The 22,189-nt window shown below is 46.6% G+C and overlaps 1 protein-coding gene, 1 long non-coding RNA gene and 1 other non-coding gene across 4 annotated transcripts in view; 2 read left to right on the top strand and 1 right to left on the bottom strand.

The window, feature by feature from the left end:
* Positions 1–22,189, top strand: part of mybbp1a (MYB binding protein (P160) 1a) — a 134,607-nt gene that overhangs the window by 90,857 nt on the left and 21,561 nt on the right. For both annotated transcript variants that reach the window (XM_072469172.1, XM_072469173.1), the window contains 5 exons: positions 2,683–2,840; positions 3,619–3,753; positions 6,772–6,886; positions 11,527–11,658; positions 13,067–13,135. In XM_072469172.1, coding sequence (XP_072325273.1) covers positions 2,683–2,840; positions 3,619–3,753; positions 6,772–6,886; positions 11,527–11,658; positions 13,067–13,135 — 609 coding nt within the window. The remainder of the gene's footprint in view (positions 1–2,682; positions 2,841–3,618; positions 3,754–6,771; positions 6,887–11,526; positions 11,659–13,066; positions 13,136–22,189) is intronic.
* Positions 1,602–1,738, top strand: LOC140387590 (small nucleolar RNA SNORA50). Its single transcript, XR_011933923.1, has one exon. It is a non-coding gene; the product is annotated as a small nucleolar RNA SNORA50 (small nucleolar RNA).
* On the bottom strand, positions 2,714–11,867 carry LOC140386655 (uncharacterized). The gene is made up of 2 exons (XR_011933647.1): positions 11,742–11,867; positions 2,714–2,950 (listed from the first exon to the last, which is right to left on the bottom strand). It is a non-coding gene; the product is annotated as an uncharacterized lncRNA (long non-coding RNA).

The raw sequence follows: 22,189 nt of genomic DNA, 5'->3' as shown, positions 1-22,189 counted from the left end.
TAAGTCATAGAATAATAAAGCACAAGAGACCATTCAGCGCAATGTGCCTGTTCAGTTCCTTGCAAAAACTTTCCAATTAGCCGCACTGTTATAACCTGCCAGATTATTATTGGCTGGGGACTAATGGCAATCCCACAGTCCTTAGTGAGTATGAGCTCCCCCAATGAGGAGGGCGGAGAAATCATTAGCAGAGTCACCTGCATTCAAATAGAGCTGGCCAGTGTGGAACCAGCTAGAGGAGAGAGCAGTGGTGTGGAGTACTGCGTTGCATGTATGTAATTGCAAATACAGTTATTTATTTTCGATTCTACAAACTCTTCAGGGCGGCACGGTAGTACAGTGGTTAGCACTGTTGCTTCACAGCGCCAGTGTCCCAGATTCGATTGGCTTGGGTCACTGCCTGTGCATAGTCTGCACGTTCTCCCTGTGTCTGCGTGGGTTTCCTCCACAAGTCCGAAAGACGTGCTTGTTAGGTGACTTGGATATTCTGAATTCTCCTTCAGTGTACCCAAACAGGCTCTGTAGTGTGGCGAGTAGGGGATTTTTACAGTAACTTCATTGCAGTGTTAATGTAAGCTTACTTGTGACACTTAGAAAGATTATTATAACTCGTGCTGGATTCTTCGTGGCCCCCACAAAACACACTTTCCTCTTTCCCAAAGTCCTGCAAGTTATTCATTTTAAAGTATTTTTCCAATTTCCTTTTTGAAAATCCCTCAAATAGTACATTCCAGATCACAACAACTTGCTCTTCTCAATCCCCCCTCCTTTGTAGACCCACACATTGAGAATTTCAATGAAAATTTGGTTGACTTTAATTTGTCCTGGTTTGCTTTGACCTGTAGCCTAAAATTTTCAAGCAGCTTACTGACCCTTGTAGCTGTTGTAACTTCCTCGATCCAGTTATCATTTCTACAGTGCAGATCCTTCGAATGAGCACTCTACCCACTCCCCTATCCACCCCGTCCTATCCCTGTAACCCCATAACCTAACCACATCTCTGGACATTAAGGGACAATTTAGCATGGCCAATCCACCTAATCTGCACCTCTTTGGACTGTGGGAGGTAACTGGAGCACCCAGAGGAAACCGATGCAGACACTGGAGAACCTACAAACTCCACACAGGCGGTCACCCAAGGCTGGAATTGAACCCGGGTCCATGGCGCTGTGAGGCAGCAGTGCTAACCAACGTGCCACCGGTTATCTGGAATTTTTGCAAGGAGCCCTTTGAACCTGAAAGGGACAGGCCAGATTAATAACTATACTTGAGAAGTATACTCAGCTTCCTTGTGAGCAGTGCTTTAAAAAATCAAATGCCAGTTTACTGTAGATTCACAGTAAGCTAATGAAATACTTTGTTTTGAGTTTCTGATCTTGAAACATCTATCGTGATTCCTGTTTAGGGTGGCTGTCTTTAACCTTTTTTTTTAATGCTGAACCAACTTGGTAATAGTGTTTGATTGGCAGAGAGGCGCAATGCGTCATCCTATCAACTGGTGGTGCTGTTGTATTAAATCCCATTTTGCCTCACTTCAATAACATTGTCCCTTAGGGTGTAAAAGTCCCACGACTGACAACCATTCTGAAATTGCCTTAGTGATGCACTATCTTTGAACCTGTGCAGTTCTGATCCATAACTTCACAGGCCAAGCAATAGTGCTAAAGCAAATGCTTGTTATAACTGGGGCTTCTCGGCACTTTAAACTGAGCAGCTCTTTTAAAAGCAAGTCACATGCAGTCATCTAAATTTTCAAAAGGCAATTTAATTATTAAAATCCAGGAAAACAGCTATAGTTCAAAAAATAGACCTGCGAGATACAATCCTGGTGCGGTATACTTCTTAATGAACCCAGACTTTATTAACTTGAAGTAGCCCTGTTGTGGGTTCCGTGACTCTGTTTTTGTTTAACTCCAGCCCAAGAAACCTTTTGCTTTTACTCGTCATGCTGGCTGGCTGAGTCAATTTATTCTGGATCTTTGTTTGCGGTTCTGGAGTGTCACTAAATGTGGCAGTCACTGCTGCTTTTCCTCTTCCTCCTGACTGCCAGGTGACAGGCTACCAAATGCAACAGGAAAACCTCTGTCAGGGTGGTAAAACTGTGGGTCACTGGTCCTGGAATTTCTCTACTGTCCCACCCTTTGGAAATACCAAGTCCTCTGTGGGAGGCTGTAGTACAGTTCCATCACTCCAGCAGATCGAGCATTTGATAATGGGCATTGCATTTGCTGGAGATTGTAATGCATGATACAGTTCGTGAATAACACTACTGCAGGGCATTCCAGTCCCAGGACGAAGCTGGAGCGGCACGGTGACACAGTGGTTAACATCCTCACACCTGGGTTGGATTCTGACCTCGGGTGACTATGTGGAGTTTGCACATTCTCCCCATGTCTGCATGGGTTTCCTCTGACAGTCCAAAGATGTGCAGGTTAGGTGGAGTTATGGGGTTTGGGCCTAGGTAGGGTGCTCTACCTACCTCTAGAGACAGAATCTATCTCAACAGGGTGAGCTGAAAGTCTCTTTCCCATTTTTCATATCCTTTTTTTTTGTTGTATAGTGCGTTTGAATGATGCTTTTTATTGTGATAGGACTGTGCATTCTTGTCTGCGTTTCTAAGCTCATCTCCTTGTGGGTTCTGTTTGTGTGTTCTCACTGATTTCTCCTTCTGCTTTCCTTTAGGTTCTGGACTTCATTGAAGTGTTCCTTGCGAAGCAGCCTGAAAGTCCTTTCGTTTTTGACATTATTGAGCCCTTGATTGCAATAATTGAAGAAACCCTGAGTTCTCACTCAGACCAGCAGGCACAAGACTTCCTCCGCAAGACTGCAGACATTTTCAAGTCAGTGATTACATTCTCCTGATGACCTTGACAATCGTTTAGTTGTTATTTCTTTCTCCTCAATGCTGTTGTAGCAATTATGCTGTAGTAAGATCCTCTGGTGCTGTGATCTAAAAAGAGAGAAAGGAATTGGGATTGTAGGCTGGTGATTTAAGATTGAACTAAATGGGGGGCCAGTGACTGTCTGTGTTCTCTGAGAGCAACCTGGAATTTAACCCTAAATTTGTTTGGCTCTGTTACTTTGCCTGTATGGTCAAGGATGACTTGGCCATGAATAGAGTGGGAGTGTGGGGAGCAGGGATCCACTGCTGAAACACACCTCACAACTGCTGCTCCAATTAGTCTTGGGTGCGTCCCTACAGCATTTTGACAATGATTTTGTTTCAGTTTGTTGGGGGTTGCAGGTCCTGGTGACCTGCTCCCATATGACGATATCACTATTAACAAACTTGAGGCTTATTAACGTAGGAGGCCTGGCCACGAGTTTACCCCACTGTAATTCAGCGGTGCTTCTTATTGGAACAGGATTTCTATACACCATTCAGCTCATTGAGCCTGTTCCACACCTTAGCACTTCCTCTCTGCTGAAGCTTATAAGACCACCAGAGCTCTGCATACTTGTTTCAGACAGTAGATTTGATTAACATGCCTGCTTTTTGCGCTCCTCTACACCTTCGCAGTCAAGTAGATCTAGTCATCGCAGTGTCCTTCTATTATCTATAATTTCCTTTGACATCCACTTCTTTCCCCTCCAAATGAAATATCTAATCTCCTGCAGGAATCAGCTATGCAAAGCTAAGCGTTACTGCCGAGACATCTCTGAGATGAAGGAGGACCTGCACAAGTTGATGGAGCGATTGCTAAGTCGGGCCTGCAAGCAGTCAGACTCTACGGTGTCGCTTTACTGTTTCAGGTACAACAAGTGTTGGAGAAAAACTGCTCGAGTCAGGTTTTCAAAGCAGGGTATGGGGCGGATGGTTTGGGGGGTGGGATGAAGCTGTGATATGTTAGCACACAGTTTTACACATTACTAATAAAGTGGATTTGCTTTGCATGTCATGTCAATTTAAAAAAATAAAACTTACTTTAAATCTTTCCTATATATGGCTGCACAGCAAAGAAGATGTGCATTTATATAGCGACTTTCACTGTCTCTGGATGTTCCAAAGCACTTTGCAACTAATTAAATATAGTTACAGTTGTAATGTCGGAAAGGCAACATTAATTTGCGCACCGCAATGGGATGTATCACCAGATAATCTGTTTTGGTGATGTTGGGTGAGGGATAAATATTGGCCACGACAAGGGGTGAACTCCCTGCTGCTTTACACCCATATGAGAGGGCAGATCTCGGTTGGACAGTCTCACCTAGAAGGCGGCAACTCTGACAGTGCAGTGCACACTCCATGCAGCACAGACTTTGTGTACAAGCCTGCACTTGGATTTGAGTCCACGGCCTTCTGCCGCAGTGCTGCTCCTCTGAAATATGGCAAACCGAGTAGGAAAGATTGGTTTCCCGTTAGGTATGTGTTGGCTGTTTTCAGCAGGGTTGGTTATCGGACTGGCAATTGGCCTCAGTCCCTCTAGGTTAGGAATGGGGGCATTGGCTGGCGCACCAGGTCCTTCACTTGAATCAGTGATCCATCATCAGGGATGCCCCTGTGAACAGCCTGCTGTTATTCACAGTTGAAGCACCTATGTGGTTAACAGGTTTACAGCATGGAAATAGGCCCTTCGACCCAACTTGTCCATGTTGCCCAGATTTTAGCCCAATTGCCCGCATTTGGCCCATATCCCTCTAAAACTATCTTATCCATAAAACAGTCATATGCTTTTTAAACGACAAAATTGTACCCGCCTCTATGACCTCTGGCAGCTCGTTCCACACACTCACCACCCTCTGTGTGAAAAAACTGCCCCTCTGGACTCTTGTGTATCTCTCCCCTCTTACCTTAGATCTATGCTCTCTAGTTTTAGACTCCCCATCTTTTGGAAAAGATGTTGACTATACCTTATCTATGCCCCTCTTTATTTTATAGACCTCTATAAGTTCACCCCCTAAGCCTCCTACACTCCATTCATCGGCCCACTGGCCCAATTGGTCAAGATCCTGTTGCAATCCTAGAAAACCTTCATTGTCCACTATGTCACCAATCTTGGTGTCATCTGCAATCTTACTATGGAACTGTTTTCATGTAAATATGTCTACAGTAATAAAAAAGCAATAGAAATAATGTGTGATGTAGTTGGTCTCCTACACAGGGACGTACTCCATGTATTCAAGCCAAGTGGATGGAGGGTGGAGGTTAATGGGCCGTGTGTACCCTTCTGAAAGTCATATGTTCTGCGCTTATTTGTATATTTCCTTTATAAATGTACACATTTGCTGTTGTTGTCCCTCCTCTGAATGGTGGCACTCAAATCCCTCCTTTAGTCTGCTCTCCGTAACATAATCTGTTACCTTTACGAAGTAGGTAGCACTTTCACTTCTGAATCAGAATGTTGTAAGTTCGGGTCTCGCTCCAGGGCTGGAGTACAACATCAAAACTGACATTTGAGTACGATACTGAGCAAATGCTGCATTGTCATTGGGCGGATGTAAAAGATCCCATGGCACTCTGTTTAAGAGCAAGGCAGTTCTTCTTGGAACCCTGGTTAATATATATCCCTCAACAAGCATCACTCTTACAGCTCATCCATCTCCATAGTGTTTTTGGACTCTTGCTGTGCGCACTTTGGTTGCCGCATTTGCTTTCAAAGCAACAGGAATTACATTTTCAAAGTACCTTATTGGCTTTGAGGCATGACGAGACGTTCTGAGGATATGACAATTCTGGCTGGATGTGTTCCTGGAAATATCAGTGCATGACTTCCTTGCTCCTCCCCTACACTCTCATCCAACATGTCCATCATTTGAAGCTCCTCCATCCCACAACAAATTGGAATGTAAACTGTCCAGCTAAGCAAACAGCCTCTTCTTTTCCAATACCAATGTTTTTGTACATAATAAACAAAAATGTTCAAAGATAATTCTTCTTCTTAAATCCCCCTAAGATTTGTTCCCTTGGGATTGGTCCCAGCAGTGTACCGGAGATCGATCTTCAATTCCTGGAGACTCCTGGGCAATCCTGGAGGGTTGGCAATTCTAACAAGCTCGTTAGAAAGTCGTCTTTTCGTTTACCAAAGAGTTGATACCTTGAGTCCATATTGCTGTTTTGTTTGTTTTATTTTATGAAACTAAATGAGGGTAATCCAAAAGTAATTTCTGCTCTGTAGCATTGTCCAATTCAGTTATTCAGTTCAAAGCACTGAACGGTGTCTATATCTACAGAAAAGTCCCAGAGTTATGGTGGGTTGAGCTGAATTATACTTGGCAATGCGTGTGTTCTGCACACCTTGCCCTTAAAAAAGCCTGGCTGCTTTCAGCCATGTCCCAATATGTGACAAAGGCAAAATACTGGAAATCTGAAATCAAAACAGAAAATGCTGGAACAACGGGTTGGCAGCATCTGTGAAGAGAGAGAAACCATTAATGTTTCGAATCTGTACCACTTCAGAGCTCTGACGAAGAGTCATACAGGCTCGAGAAGTTAATTCTGTTTCTCTCTCCACAGATGCTGCCAGAGTTTTTCCAGCATTTTCTGTTTATATCCCAAAAATGTGAACCTGTGTGATCTCACCACTGATCTTGACTATTATTGCACTCTCTTCTCTCCTCCGCCTCCTCCTCCTCTCTCTCTCTCTCTCCTCCTCCTCCCTCTTTCCCCCCCCAATAAAAATGAAAGCCTAGAACTGGGTTTTCTGGATTTGGATTTCCAGGGTTGGCAGTGACATTTCATTTCTTGGTTTGTTCGTTGGCGATGAGAATGTTGAAATGAGGCGGTTTCAAGTGGCTGGCATTGTTCCTAATCTCTTTTTCTATGTTTGGCAGTGGCATGCTTTACCTCTTCAGAGTTCTGAAAGGAAGTCCGACTGAACCTGCAGCAGCTAGCACAGCCAAAGAGGAGGACGAGCAAGAGCTGAGTTTGCAAACTGTAACTGGGCAGGTATGTGGATCAGGCTGGGCAGTGATGAGATGGAGGACCAAGTTAGTAACCTGTGACATTGTAATGATGACTGCAGTGAGTGAGTGCCGTGACACTGGGCACAAACAATAGAAATCCATTGAGGATTCTACATGTGGTCGATCGTTTACTTGCTTTTTAAAAAATGATTTGCGCAGACGAAGCAAGCCTGTTTATTTAGTTTCAAAGAAATAACTCTACTCATTAAGATGAGGGGGTCAAGTGATGTTGAAAGAAAGTGTTTCCACTCTTGTGCCCAACATTGGCATATGAACGAGGAGCAGGATTAGGCAATTCAGCCCCTCGAGCCCCCGCCACCATTCAATAAGACATTTTGGCCTCAACTCCACTTTCCTACCGTTCTCCATAACCCTTCAACCCATTACTAATTAAAAATCTGTCTGTCTCCTTAAATTTACTCAATGTCATAGCATCCACCACACTCTGGGGTAGTGAATTCCACAGACTCTCAACTTTTGAGAGAAGTCATTTCTACTCATCTTTTAAATCTACTACCCCTTATCCTAAAAGTATGACTTTCGTTCTGGATTGCCCCACAAGAGGAAACCTCTGCTCTACATCTACTTTGACAATACCTTTTATTATTTTATATACCTCAATTAGCTCTCCTCTCATTCTTCTAAACTGGAGAGTATAGACCTAAACTGTTCATTCTCTCTTCATAAAACAAACCCCTCCTCTCTGGAATCAATCTAGTGAACCTCCTCAGAACTCCAATGCAGCTACATCCCTCCTCAAGTAAGGGGATCAAAACTGTACACAGTACTCCAGGTGCAGTCTCACCGATACCCTGTACAGTTGCAGCAACACTTCACTACTTTTATACTCTATTTCTTTAGCCATAAATGCCAAAATTCAATTTGTCTTATTAACTGCTGTACTTGCATTCTAGTTTTTTGCGATTCATGCACAAGGACATCCAGCTCCCTCTGTACCGAAGCACTCTGAGGCTTTGCTCCATTTAGATAATGTTGCCTTTCCATTTTTCTTACCAAAATGGATAACCTTACACTTATCCACATTAAACTCCCATCTGCCAAATTTTGGCCACTCACATAACTTATCCAGATCCATTTTTAAATTCCTTATTTCCTCATTGCAACTTACTACCCCGACTATTTTAGTGTCATCTGCAAATTTGGCTTCAGTATCTTCTATCCCTGTGTCAAAGTCATTAATATAGATTATAAATAGTTGGGACCTGAGTATTGAACTGTGTACACCCCACTAGTTACATCTTGCCAACCAGAAAAGGACCCATTTATCCTGAAGCTGCCTTCTGTCAATTAACCAGTCCTCTTAAATTACCCCAAGCCCCATGTGACATTACCGTGTGCATTAACCTTCTGTGCAGTACCTTATCAAATGTCTTCTGGAAGTCCAGATATCCTGGGCGGGATTCTCCACTCCTGCGCCGAAGTGGCCGCGCCGTCGAGGTTCACGGCGGCGCGAAACGGCCCCGGTCCCGACCGATTCAGGCCCTGCGAATGGGCCAGGGTCGGGGCTGCGTCATCTACACGGCAGGACTTGTCGCCCGCGTAAAGGCGGCGCTGCATAGATGACGCGGCCGGCGCCGCATAACGGGCGTCATCCGCGCATGCGCGGGTTGGCCGGCGCCAACCCGCGCATGCGTGGTTGCCGTCCTCTCTAAGTCCACCCCGCAAGAAGATGGCGGACGGATCTTGCGGGGCCGAGGAAGGAAGGAGGTCCTCCTTCAGAGAGGACGGCCCGACGATCGGTCGGCACCGATCGCGGGCCACCCCACATTTGAGGTACCCCCCCCCCCCGGTGCAGGATCCCCCCAGCGTTCACGCACCGCTCACGACTGCAGCGACCAGGTGTGGACGGCGCCGGGGGGAACCCATCGTTTTGGCCTGGCCGCTCGGCCCATCCGGGCCTGAGAATAGCGGGGGTGCCGGAGAATCGCCATTTTCGGTGTCTCCGGCGATTCTCCGGCCTGCGACCCGCGAAACTCAACAGGGCCGTTCCCGCCGCTTGGGAGAATCGCGGGAGGGCGTCGGACCGGCATCCCGGGAAATTTTGGCGGCCCAGGCAATTCTCCCAAGCGGCGCGGGAGTGGAGAATCGCGCCCCCTACATCTACAGGATCCCCATTATCCACTGGATTGGTTACATCTTCGAAGACCTCTAGCAAATTAGTCAAACACGATTTACCCTTCATAAAACCATGCTGACTCTGATGGATTGTTTTTTGACTTTCTAAATGACTTGTTGTTACTTCCTTAATAATAGATTCTAGGCAGCACGTGGTGCAGTGGTTAGCACAGCTGCCTCACGGCGCTAATGTCCCAGGTTCGATCCCGGCTCTGGGTCACTGTCTGTGGAGTTTGCACGACATTGTCCCCGTGTTTACGTGGGTTTCGCCCCCACAACCCAAAGAAGTGCAGGTTAGGTGAATTGTCCACGCTAAATTGCCCTTAATTGGAAAAAATTAATTGGATACTCTATAAAAAATTTTTTTAAATAATAGATTCTAACAGTTTCCCAGCGACAGATGTTAAACAAACTGGTTTATAGTTTCCTACTTTCTGTCTCGTTCTCCCTGTATCTGTGTGGGTTCCTCCGGGCTCTCCAATTTCCTTCCACAAGCCTCAAAAGACATGCTGCTAGGTAATTTGGATAGTCTGAATTCACCCTTCGTATACCCGAACAGGCGCCGGAATGTGGCGACTAGGGGCTTTTCACGTAACTTCATTGCAGTGTTAATGTAAGCCTACTTGTGGCAATAAAGATTATTTTATTGAATAAGAGCATTAGCAATCCACTAAAGAGCACTTCTTCCAATCCATTGGAACCTTTCCCGCATCAAGGGAATTTTGAAATATTATAACCAATGGATACAGTATCTCTGCTGCCACTTCCTTTAAGATCCAGGATGTAGGTCATCAGGCCCTTCAGACTTGTCAGCCTTCAATCCCAATAGTTTGTTTAGTATTTTTTCCTTTCTATTACCTCTGCGTGACCAGGTACCGCGTAACAGAAAGAGGATGCGCGTGTGTGTGTGTGTGTGTGTGTGTGACACTTAGGGGAACCTTAGCATGGGCACTTGCAATGCTCCTTCTCAATAAGGAACTGCTGACTGTTAGCGCCACGATACTCTCGAATTTGATGTTGTAGTTCAGCTTTTAATTCTCATCCTTTACTGCGAATATATCTAACTTATAATTTTTGCCGCAATATGAAAACAAATGTTTAATATAGCCTGTAATTTTCATTCCACAGCTGCCTGCCTGTACAAATGCCAGCTGTATGGTTTTCAAGTGTTGAAATGCTCCGTTCTATTTATTTTGGACAGGCTAGGGCTACACACCAGCGGTGTGAGATTGCCCTCAGTCCCGTGTCAGCCTGGATAGAGTCTGACAGCAGGCTGATTTAGTCATGGTGTCTGCTTTTTTTTTTTTGCCAAACGATTGTTGTGCATTTAATTTGGGGCCTGATTATGCAGTGACTGTTTAATTTTTTTTCTTCCCAAGCGGCCAATTGATGACTGACTGTCGATTCCAGCCTGGGGTGATGACACAGCCTCTTATCTCCCTCCAGCTCGGTGGGGGGGTTCAGTTAATACATTTGGTGGTGCTGAAGTGAATGCCATACCTCACCCACAGACTGCAGTAAATTTGTGACAGGTTCCTTCTGCAGTAAATGTGCAGCAGTCAGCCACTTTCGATATGCCGTAACGCACGCCCCTTAATATAGATCTAAACTTGTGGGACACATAAGAGATGGATGGGGACTAAATGTTCTGATCAACTTGGTGAATTTGGGCTCAAAAGGCCAGGTCACGTTAAAATGACTGTGCTTTGGTGCTTCTGGCTTTTTTTGCTAATGAGAGAGGTGTGTAAGCTCTGCTGAGCTGATATTTCCCGCACAAGCAAACATTGTGAAATTTGACCCATATCCTTTCGAAACGTTGCAGCTCTGGCATTGTCTGGCTCACACCTGCCGTTCTGAGCAGATTGCACACTGGGGAGTTCGGAATACCCAGTCTGTTCCACGCATGAGTGGCCAGGCCTTCCTCGTGCTCTGTATTTCACTGCACATCGTTATCTTTATATCGCAGAATGATTGATGGGTGAGCAATAAGCTCTACACACTTGCCACGCATCCAATTGGTTTTGAGCCAGTCATAAGTCTCCCACCGGATGGTTCTGGACATTGGGCTTGTCTCTAGTCCGCCCCTCACCATCTGCTTCATTATGGGGGAGGGAGAAGACACTGGGCTCTGCATGGGTGGGGGCGGGGTGGGGGGGGGAAACTATTACAGGGGAGGGGAAGTTGACTGCATCTCTGGGGGAGGGATGCGATGTAGTCAATTGACGATAATGGCAAATTGTCTACACTATTGTCAGTTAACTCAGCATCAGGCACAGGCACAATCGTGGGGGGAAGGGTAGAGATTATGCTGTGAATGTTATGGAGTGTTGGGGCAGAGAATAATACCACATGAAGTGAGCACAGTAGATGCATGACATAAAATGAGTTTTTTTAAAGATTAACTTGTATTTGCATCTTCCCTGTTTCCAGCAGTGACGAATAATGCAGCAATATGATTCTATAATAACAATTAAATATTTTTTGCAGGTTGATTCACTCGGTAGCCTGGATATCATCAGAGTGACTGAAATCTACAAGGAAGCGCTGTCTCGGTTTATGACCAAACGCAATTGTTCCCTCACCGGACCCATGTTCATCGATCTGTTCAATCGTTTCCCAGTAAGTATGCAAGGGAACTTGCCTAGCGCTTTAAAGCAGGTTTTAAACAAGTGGCATTTCAAAATGCGTCAAGAAGGAAATACCTGGGTATTATCTTCAGTGTGTCCTCCTGCTCTTCTGCTGAAAGCACCATGGGGTTCAGTTACACAGATGGAAATAGCCCACCAGCATCTCGTCTCACTACCCCTTGAGTTTGATGCGGGAGCGAGTGTCAGCATTGGCATCTCACCAAAGCACTTCAGAGCTCAGTACTGTGTCTGTATTTGTACTCACTGAAACTGAGGTGCCTGGATTGTGACCAGGAGCAGGATCTGTCACCAGTTGCAATGCCCCACAGTTGCAATGGCCTATTCACCTCACAGCAGCTGCTACATTTACCAGTTGGCTGGCCAGATTGCCTCGAAAGCTCACCTTTTTTTGAGAGTAAGCAGTCAGTAGTGACTGGCAATTTTACCATGGGAGACTTTGGAGCGGAGTCTGATCCTGTCCTGGCCCCAGTCCGACAACCCTTTAATATCTGGAGCAAGAATCCTGGCTCTAATCCCAGGATACTGCAATAACCTGTAGCCTGCCAACTGATTCAGGACTGATTACCGTCCCACTTCCCATTTTGTGGTGCAAGTAACCATTCGATTCCAGCTGTTGAGCTCACCCTTTCCCTGTATCAACACACTTTTGAATGCCAACGTGATAGTGTTTTGACTGTAAATGCTAAATGTGATGTGTGAAGTGCAGGCATATCCCACAGTGAAACAGCTTCACAGCATCTTGCCAGTCTGGGTGCTGAATTTATACTCCGACTGCCTGTGATCATACTGTGGAGCTGACAGCAACGTAGTCAATTTAAACTTGAGCATCTTGTGTAGGGAAATCCCGAGTGTTGAAAATGAACTTGCAGCGATTTCTGCAAAATGCACAGAGGATAGAGGGATAGGAATGTTGTCTACTGCAACAATACACCCCAGCTTCCCTCGCTACAAACTCTTTAGAACATCAATTGGAACAGTTAGATAATAGAAATGATGTGTAATGATAAAACCAGTTACTGACTGTAGGTTAGAGAAATCAGTGTCTGGGGTGTGGTATCTAAAAATGTGTAAACTCCACTTTTCACCTCTGACCTCAGACATTCATTGTTAGGTTACCCCATGACATCACATGCCTTTTATTAAGTGCTGGCTACTCTTCTTACTGCCCAAGCTGAGCTGTACCGTTACCTCACTCGTTACAACGTCAACCAGTTCCACTGCGTGGCTTGTGTATCCTTACAAGATAGCTTTTCAGAACAACGGATCTGATGTGCGCGAGACAGTGAAGTGCTCCTTTTTCCCAACGATACTCATTCCATTATCCTGTGATTTGGCCATGGCTGAGGTTATTAACGTGATTGATTTCTCATCTGCTTCAGGTCATGTGTTGTCAGCTCCTGCAGCCTGCTATCAAGTACATCACTGATGGAGTGCGGCAGCATCAGCAGGTAAGGAACCAACCACCCATATCCGCGTGCTTCTCCAAACATTTGAGGAAGGCACTCTGATGCCAGCTGCCTGGTTTCATCTTGGGAAAAGGGGAGAATGGGGGAATATTCCTCCGTGTGAGGATATTTTTATATAGAACCATAGAATCTTGAGGCACTTTGCCAGCCATTCAGCCCATCACGTCTATATTGACCCTTTGAAAGGGTGATCAAACTAATCCCATTCACCTGCCTTTAGTCCGTAGCCCTGAAAATTTTTCCATTTAAAGTATATATACAATTTAAATTTTAGAAGTTAGTATTAAAAAAGTGGCTGGTTTAGCACAGTGGGCTAAATAGCTGGGCTTGTAATGGAAAACAAGGCAGTAGTGCGGGTTCAATTCACGTACCAGCCTCCCTGAACAGGTGGCGACTAGGGGCTTTTCACAGTAACTTCATTGAAGCCTACTTGTGACAATAAGTGATTATTATTATTTATTATTATTATTAAATCTGTTCCCACCAACCTTGGAGGCAGAGCATTCCAGATCATCATTCGCTGTGTAAAACAATTTATTCTAATCTTCTCCATTTATTCTTCTCCCATTTGTCTTAATTCTGTATCCTCTGGTTACTGCCCCTTCTGCATTCTCCTCCATTACTTCATCCAAACCTCATATAATTGTAACAACTCATTTAAAACTCCCCTCTACCGTCTCTCCTCTAAGGAAAGTAATCGCAGTGTCTCTAAGTCATCCTCATGTAATTCCTCATATATCATATAATTTACAGTGCAGAAGGAGGCCATTCAGCCCATCGAGTCTGCACCGGCCCTTGGAAAGAGCACCCTACCTAAACCCCATGCCCCACCCTATCCCCGTTATCCCAGTAACCCCAACCAATATTTTTGGATACTAAGGGCCAATCCACCTAACCTGCACATCTTTGGACTGTGGGAGGAAACCGGAGCACCCAGAGGAAACACATGCAGAATCCGCACAGACAGTGGCCCAAACTGGGAATCGAACCTGGGACCCTGGAGCTGTGAAGCAACTGTGCTGCCCAATCATCTCTGATACCATTTTGGTAGATCTGCTCTGCGCGACCTTCATGATTTCAATATCTTTTCTGAAGTGAGGTGATCAGAATTGGCAACAATACTACAGCTTACATCGAACCAGAGATGTATAAAGACTTGGCATTATTACTTTGCGTCTATCTACTCAATGCCTTCAGAAAACTCAGGATTCTGTACGTTTATGAATGAATCTGTTGGCTTAATATGATGAATATTCAGTTGAATGTTTCACAATGTTTTCTTTGCTGGCCTACTTTCTTTGGCCACCGCTGCATTTTGGCAGCTTTCCGCTGCTGACTTGGTGTCTCTCACACACGTGCTAGGGCTAGTCCTGCTGAGGGGTTTGATGGCTGCCAGCTGAGCCACAGGAAGCCTGTGCTTGTCATGATAGGGCATTTGGGCATGGAGCCACCTGGAATGCTAGTCTCGCCCAGCATGAAGCCTGTCCCCAAGAGAGCAGGATCTGGCATCCGTGGTGTTCAGGCTCTTGGCTCAGACTTATTTACACCTCCCTCCAGCCTGTGCTGCGCTGGTAAATTTGATTGTGCAAACTCTGTACCCCCAGTTTGTGAGGATTCTCTGACCTGACTAGCTTATTTACTCCAGTGCAGTATTAGGAGAATGCTGCATTGTCAGATGTGTCATCTTTCAGATGAGGCAATAAACCCCGTCTATTTGCTTGAGTGGATGTAAAAAATCCCAGGGCAACTAAGAGCAGGGAAGTTATCGCCAGTGTCCTGGCCAATCACCCAACATCACAAAATACAGATTATCTGGTCATTATCGCATTGCAGTTGTGAACATTTGCTTTGCACAAATTAACTTCTGCATTTCCTACTTTACGACAGTTAATGCACTTCAAAAGAACTTCATTGTTTGTGAGGTGCTTTTGAGATGTCTGGATTTCGTGAAAAATGCTATCGAAATGCAAATCTTTCTTTACAACCAGTGCTATAGTTCGAATAGAGGTCTTAATTAGTTCATGCTCCCATGTCCCAGAATGTAATCTGCACAATCATAAACAGCAATCATAGCTAGGAGTACAATCCCTTAAAATAGGGTGCCTCCCTATTAAAGCATTATAAGAATTCCTTTCATTTCTTCTCTGTCGTTTGTCTCCTGAAGGCATTCTGCTAATGGGGTATGATTCTGCAGGTACCCCTCTGCCACCTTATCCCTCAGCAGGTAGCTAGTCTTCACATGTGAGCCTGGTTTGCAAGTATCTGCAGACTCTTCTGCAGCAGAGGGCATCACAGCTGAGTCTAGGTTTTTTCTTGTGTACTTTCTGTCAGGAATTGGTGGGTAGTGATTAGGTTCAGAAACAGTCATTAGTATAGCTTTCTTTGAATTGGAATAGTAAATTGCCTAATGAAGGAAATATTCTGGGAGGGTTGTTAAAGGATGCTTTAAGAAACGTCTGCATTTTGCAAAAAAAAATGACGTCACCCTTCATGTGTGGAGACCTCAAAATGGGTTGCTCGTCCCCTGGTTGATACAACTTGTGTTTCTTTACCCCATATCCATTGACTGTGCTGTTGTATTCCAAGTGTGTGGCACGATTCAGTCAAGGTAATCATTTCTCTCTAATTAGCTCTTACTGAGTCTGCATGACCCAAGCCCATGCTGAGCACATGGAAAGAGAATGCAGTTTTATGCAACTCCATTGTCCTGACGTCTGACTATCAAGCCAGACTTTCCTGTGTTACTGGTGTTTTAAACTCGCTGGTGTCCTGTGGTTTGAAATAGCTCGAGTGCTGTGATCGTTCTGGATTAATGAACTCTCAGCAAGAATTCACACGTTTCGCTCTGTGCAGCTGCTGCAGTGGGCTTCAGAAGGACCGGCACTGACAAAAGGAAAATCTCAGGAGGTGGGAGTGGGGGGTAGCCTGCGTGTATTCAGCCACATTGTGACAAGGCTGCGTCTCATCAGCTGACGGACGCTTCCCATTACTCGACCCCTCTGTCATAACTCATGTAGGAAGGTTAAACCTCAAACCATTGCTTTGCAGGCGAGCCACCTTTTATTGTGCCTGACTGGTGTTAGTTAACCAAATGCATTTCTGATGATGACAAGGAGGGTGGGCTATTTAACTGCATCCTTCACTCCGCGCAGTCGATGCTAAAGTGGCTTCCCACAAGATCCAGGGCTGCTTTCCCAGGAGAAGATCAGAGGCTGAAGCTCCACGACTAATGGCCGGTGCCCTGACACAACTGAGTAGCAGAGAGAGGGGCATTGTTCCGATCTTTGCCAAATCCCACCTGGCTGTCATCACTATGATCCACCCCCAGAACCGATGACCATTCTATCTCTCTTGTATAATGTGTTGGATAAGGACCTTAAAGCTTATTCTGTTGCTGGCACCACAGGCTCATTGAATACATAGTATTTTAGAATTAACCATCCCTGGTAATTACTGGGCGACATCAAAGCTTTGATTTGTGAGCTTGCCTTGCTGCCCGTGTACTGAAAACAGTTATTACCTTGCTGCAATTGTACCTTGTCTCTCCATCTGGAAGGAAGCCAGGTGTCCTTAGCCTCACACCTTGCTGTCTATTCAAATAATTTTGTTGATCCAGTCACTAAATTCAAGTTGCCTTTCCCCCTGTTGGTTTGCGTCTTTAGAAAAGAAATAGGAACCGGAGTAGGCCAGACAGCCCATCTACTCTGCTCAATCATATCTGATCTGATCTTGCCCTCAACTCTGCTTTCCTGCCAAATTCCTCTTATCATTCAAGCAGCCTTTGCCCTCTCTCTGAGTCAATCGCTTCCAAATCAGTTTGAGTCAGGTGACAGGTACTGGGGGCAAAAAGATGAGGACTACCTGCGTACATATGTGCGTGTGAGTTTTGTGCCCAAACTCTGATAACTACAAATCATCAGTGTTCGCTTATTTACCTAGATAATCATTAGCGTGATGTTGTGTGGAGTGAGAGAGGCTGTGACTCAAATTCGCTAATTGTACACTTGGTTTTTCTGGGTGCAGGAAGCTGTCCAGTCACGCTAAAAAATACCTATCTTTGTACCTGTGTGTGTGGTAGTAAGGAATGTACAGAGAACATGTGCAGTCATCATGTGTTGTGTGAAAGAGCTGTGTGAGAAAAATATGACGACTAAATCGGAAAACATTCCAGAGATATATCCAGGCTGAGCTCACAGTCAGTGTAATGTTTTAACCTAGCTGTAACTTCTTTGCAGAACAAAGACTCTGGTTCCTTGTATCTTTTTTTTTTAAATAATATTTTATTGAAAATTTTTGGTCAACCAACACAGTACATTGTGCATCCTTTACACAACATTATAACAATACAGATAATAATGACCTTTTTTATTTAAACAAGAACAAAAGAAAACAACAACAAATAAATAAATATTAAATAACAAAAAATAAAAACTAGCCCTAATTGGCAACTGCCTTGTCTCAGGCCACCCCCCCCCCCACACCCCACACCCCAAGTCCTGGGCTGCTGCTGCTGCCTTCTTTGTTCTCCCCTATCTATCTTTCCGCAAGATATTCGACGAACGGTTGCCACCGCCTAGTAAACCCTTGAGCCGACCCCCTTAGGACGAACTTAATCCGCTCTAACTTTATGAACCCCGCCATATCATTTATCCAGGTCTCCACCCCCGGGGGCTTGGCTTCTTTCCACATTAGCAATATTCTGCGCCGGGCTACTAGGGACGCAAAGGCCAAAACATCGGCCTCTTTCGCCTCCTGCACTCCCGGCTCTTGTGCAACCCCAAATATAGCCAACCCCCAGCTTGGTTCGACCCGGACTCCTACTACTTTCGAAAGCACCTTTGTCACCCCCATCCAAAACCCCTGTAGTGCCGGGCATGACCAAAACATATGGGTATGATTCGCTGGGCTTCTCGAGCACCTCGCACACCTATCCTCCACCCCAAAAAATTTACTGAGCCGTGTTCCAGTCATATGTGCCCTGTGTAATACCTTAAACTGAATCAGGCTTAGCCTGGCGCACGAGGACGACGAGTTTACCCTGTTTAGGGCATCTGCCCACATCCCCTCCTCAATCTCCTCCCCTAGCTCTTCTTCCCATTTCCCCTTTAGTTCGTCCGTCATAGTCTCCCCTTCGTCTCTCATTTCCCTATATATATCCGACACCTTACCGTCCCCCACCCATTTCTTTGAGATGACTCTGTCCTGCACCTCTTGTGTCGGGAGCTGCGGGAATTCCCTCACCTGCTGCCTCGCAAAAGCCCTCAATTGCATGTACCTGAATGCATTCCCTTGGGGCAACCCATATTTCTCGGTCAGCGCTCCCAGACTCGCAAACTTCCCATCCACAAATAGATCTTTCAATTGCGTTATACCTGCTCTTTGCCACATTCCATATCCCCCATCCATTCCCCCCGGGGCAAACCTATGGTTGTTTCTTATCGGGGACCCCCCCAGTGCTCCGGTCTTTCCCCTATGTCGTCTCCACTGTCCCCAAATCTTCAGTGTAGCTACCACCACCGGACTCGTGGTATAGTTCCTTGGTGAGAACGGCATTGGGGCTGTCACCATAGCCTGCAGGCTGGTCCCCCTACAGGACGCCCTCTCTAATCTCTTCCACGCCGCTCCTTCCTCCTCTCCCATCCACTTACTCACCATTGAAATATTAGCGGCCCAATAATACACACTTAGGCTCGGTAGTGCCAGCCCCCCCCTATCCCTACTACGCTGTAAGAATCCCTTCCTCACTCTCGGAGTCTTCCCGGCCCAAACAAAACCCATAATACTCTTTTCTATCCTTTTGAAAAAAGCCTTCGTGATCACCACCGGGAGACACTGAAACACAAAAAGGAATCTCGGGAGGACCACCATCTTAACTGCCTGCACCCTCCCTGCCATTGACAATGCTACCATGTCCCATCTCTTGAAATCTTCCTCCGTCTGTTCCACCAACCGCGTCAAATTTAGCCTGTGCAATGTGCCCCAATTCTTAGCTATCTGGATCCCCAGGTAACGAAAGTCTCTTGTTACCTTCCTCAACGGTAGGTCTTCTATTTCTCTACTCTGCTCCCCTGGATGCACCACAAACAGCTCACTCTTTCCCATGTTCAATTTATACCCTGAAAAATCCCCAAACTCCCCAAGTATCCGCATTATTTCTGGCATCCCCTCCGCTGGATCCGCCACATATAGTAGCAGATCATCCGCATATAAAGATACCCGGTGTTCTTCTCCTCCCCTAAGTATTCCCCTCCATCCCTTGGAACCTCTCAGCGCTATCGCCAGGGGCTCAATCGCCAGTGCAAACAGTAATGGGGACAGAGGACATCCCTGCCTTGTCCCTCTATGGAGCCGAAAATATGCCGATCCCCGTCCATTCGTGACCACGCTCGCCATCGGGGCCCTATACAGCAGCTGCACCCATCTAACATACCCCTCTCCGAACCCAAATCTCCTCAACACCTCCCACAGATAATCCCACTCCACTCTATCAAATGCTTTCTCGGCATCCATCGCCACTACTATCTCCGTTTCACCCTCTGGTGGGGCCATCATCATTACCCCTAACAACCTCCGTATGTTCGTGTTCAGCTGTCTCCCCTTCACAAACCCAGTTTGGTCCTCATGAACCACCCCCGGGACACATTCCTCTATTCTCATTGCCATTACCTTGGCCAAGACCTTGGCATCTACATTGAGGAGGGAGATTGGTCTGTAGGACCCGCATTGTAGCGGATCCTTTTCCTTCTTTAAAAGAAGCGATATCGTTGCTTCTGACATAGTCGGGGGGCAGTTGTCCCCTTTCCTTTGCCTCGTTGAAGGTCCTCGTCAGTAGCGGGGCGAGCAAGTCCAAATATTTTCTGAAAAATTCAACTGGGAATCCGTCCGGTCCCGGGGCCTTTCCCGTCTGCATGTTCCTAATTCCTTTCACCACTTCTTCTACCGTGATCTGTGCTCCCAATCCCATCCTTTCCTGCTCTTCCACCGTGGGAATTTCCAGCCGATCCAAAAACTCCATCATTCTCTCCCTCCCATCCGGGGGTTGAGCTTCATACAATTTTTTATAAAATGTCTTAAACACTTCATTCACTCTCTCCGCTCCCCGCTCCGTCTCTCCATCTTCGTCTCTCACCCCCCCCTATTTCCCTCGCTGTTCCCCTTTTCCTCAATTGGTGTGCCAGCAATCTGCTCGCCTTCTCTCCATATTCATACTGTACACCCTGCGCCTTCCTCCATTGTGCCTCTGCAGTGCCTGTGGTCAGCAAGTCAAATTCCACATGCAGCCTTTGCCTTTCCCTATACAGTCCCTCCTCCGGTGCTTCCGCATACTGTCTGTCCACCCTCAAAAGTTCTTGCAACAACCGCTCCCGTTCCTTACTCTCCTGCTTCCCTTTATGTGTCCTTATTGATATCAGCTCCCCCCTAACCACCGCCTTCAACGCCTCCCAGACCACTCCCACCTGAACCTCCCCATTGCCATTGAGTTCCAAGTACTTTTCAATGCATCCCCTCACCCTTAAGCACACCCCCTCATCCGCCATTAGTCCCATATCCATTCTCCAGGGTGGACGCCCTCTTGTTTCCTCCCCTATCTCCAAGTCTACCCAGTGTGGGGCATGATCCGAAATGGCTATAGCCGTATATTCCGTTCCCCTCACCCTCGGGATCAATGCCCTACCCAACACAAAAAAGTCTATGCGTGAATAGACTTTATGGACATAGGAGAAAAACGAGAACTCCTTACTCCTAGGTCTACTGAATCTCCACGGGTCCACCCCTCCCATCTGCTCCATAAAATCCTTAAGCACCTTGGCTGCTGCCGGCCTCCTACCAGTCCTGGACTTCGACCTATCCAGCCTTGGTTCCAACACCGTGTTAAAGTCTCCCCCCATTATCAGCTTTCCGGTCTCTAGGTCTGGGATGCGTCCTAGCATTCGCCTCATAAAATTGGCATCGTCCCAATTCGGGGCATACACGTTTACCAACACCACCATCTCTCCCTGTAATTTGCCACTCACCATCACGTATCTGCCCCCGTTATCCGCCACTATAGTCTTTGCCTCGAACATTACCCGCTTCCCCACTAATATAGCCACCCCCCTGTTTTTCGCATCCAGCCCCGAATGGAACACCTGCCCTACCCATCCTTTGCACAACCTAACCTGATCTATCAGTTTCAGGTGCGTTTCCTGTAACATGACCACATCTGCTTTAAGTTTCTTAAGGTGTGCGAGTACTCGTGCCCTCTTTATCGGCCCGTTAAGCCCCCTCACGTTCCACGTGATCAGCCGAGTTGGGGGGCTTCCCACCCCCCCCCCCCCCTTGCCGGTTAGCCATCATCTTTTTCCAGCTTCTCGCCCAGTTCCCACGCGGCTGTATTTCTCCCAGACGGTGCCCCCCCCGCCCATCCTTTCCCGCACCCACTCCCCCCTTTCCCCAGCAGCAGCAACCCAGTAATTCCCCCCTCCCCCCCCCCCCCCCCCCCCCCCCCCCGCTAGACCCCCCGCTAGCGTAATTACTCCCCCCATGTTGCTCCTAGAAGGCAGCAAACTCTGGCTGACCTCTGCTTCCCCCCGTGATCACGGCTCGCCCCGTGCGGCGCCCCCTCCTTCCTGCTTCTCTATTCCCGCCATAATTATCATAGCGCGGGAACCAAGCCCGCGCCTCTCCCTCGGCCCCGCCTCCCATGGCCAGCGCCCCATCTCCTCTCCCTCCCCACCTCCCCCCATCACCACCTGTGGGAGAAAGAAAAGTTGCCATACCGCAGGATTAATCATACAATCCCTCTTCGGCCCCCCCCCCCCCCCCCCCCCCCCCCCCCCCCCCCACTCGTCCCACCACTTTGTCCAAACGTTCATTTTCGTAGTCCAATCATTCCAATTTTTCTTCTACAATAAAAGTCCACGCTTGGCAAGTCATGTTGCAGCTGTATAGAACCTTAGTTAGGCCACACTTGGAGTATAGTGTTCAATTCTGGTCGCCACACTACCAGAAGGATGTGGAGGCTTTAGAGAGGGTGCAGAAGAGATTTACCAGAAT

Source organism: Scyliorhinus torazame, chromosome 12 (assembly GCF_047496885.1).
Source record: "Scyliorhinus torazame isolate Kashiwa2021f chromosome 12, sScyTor2.1, whole genome shotgun sequence".
In the NCBI taxonomy this organism is placed as follows: domain Eukaryota; kingdom Metazoa; phylum Chordata; class Chondrichthyes; order Carcharhiniformes; family Scyliorhinidae; genus Scyliorhinus; species Scyliorhinus torazame.
Note: the sequence above shows the minus strand (reverse complement) of the source record. Positions and strands in the feature narration are given on the sequence as shown.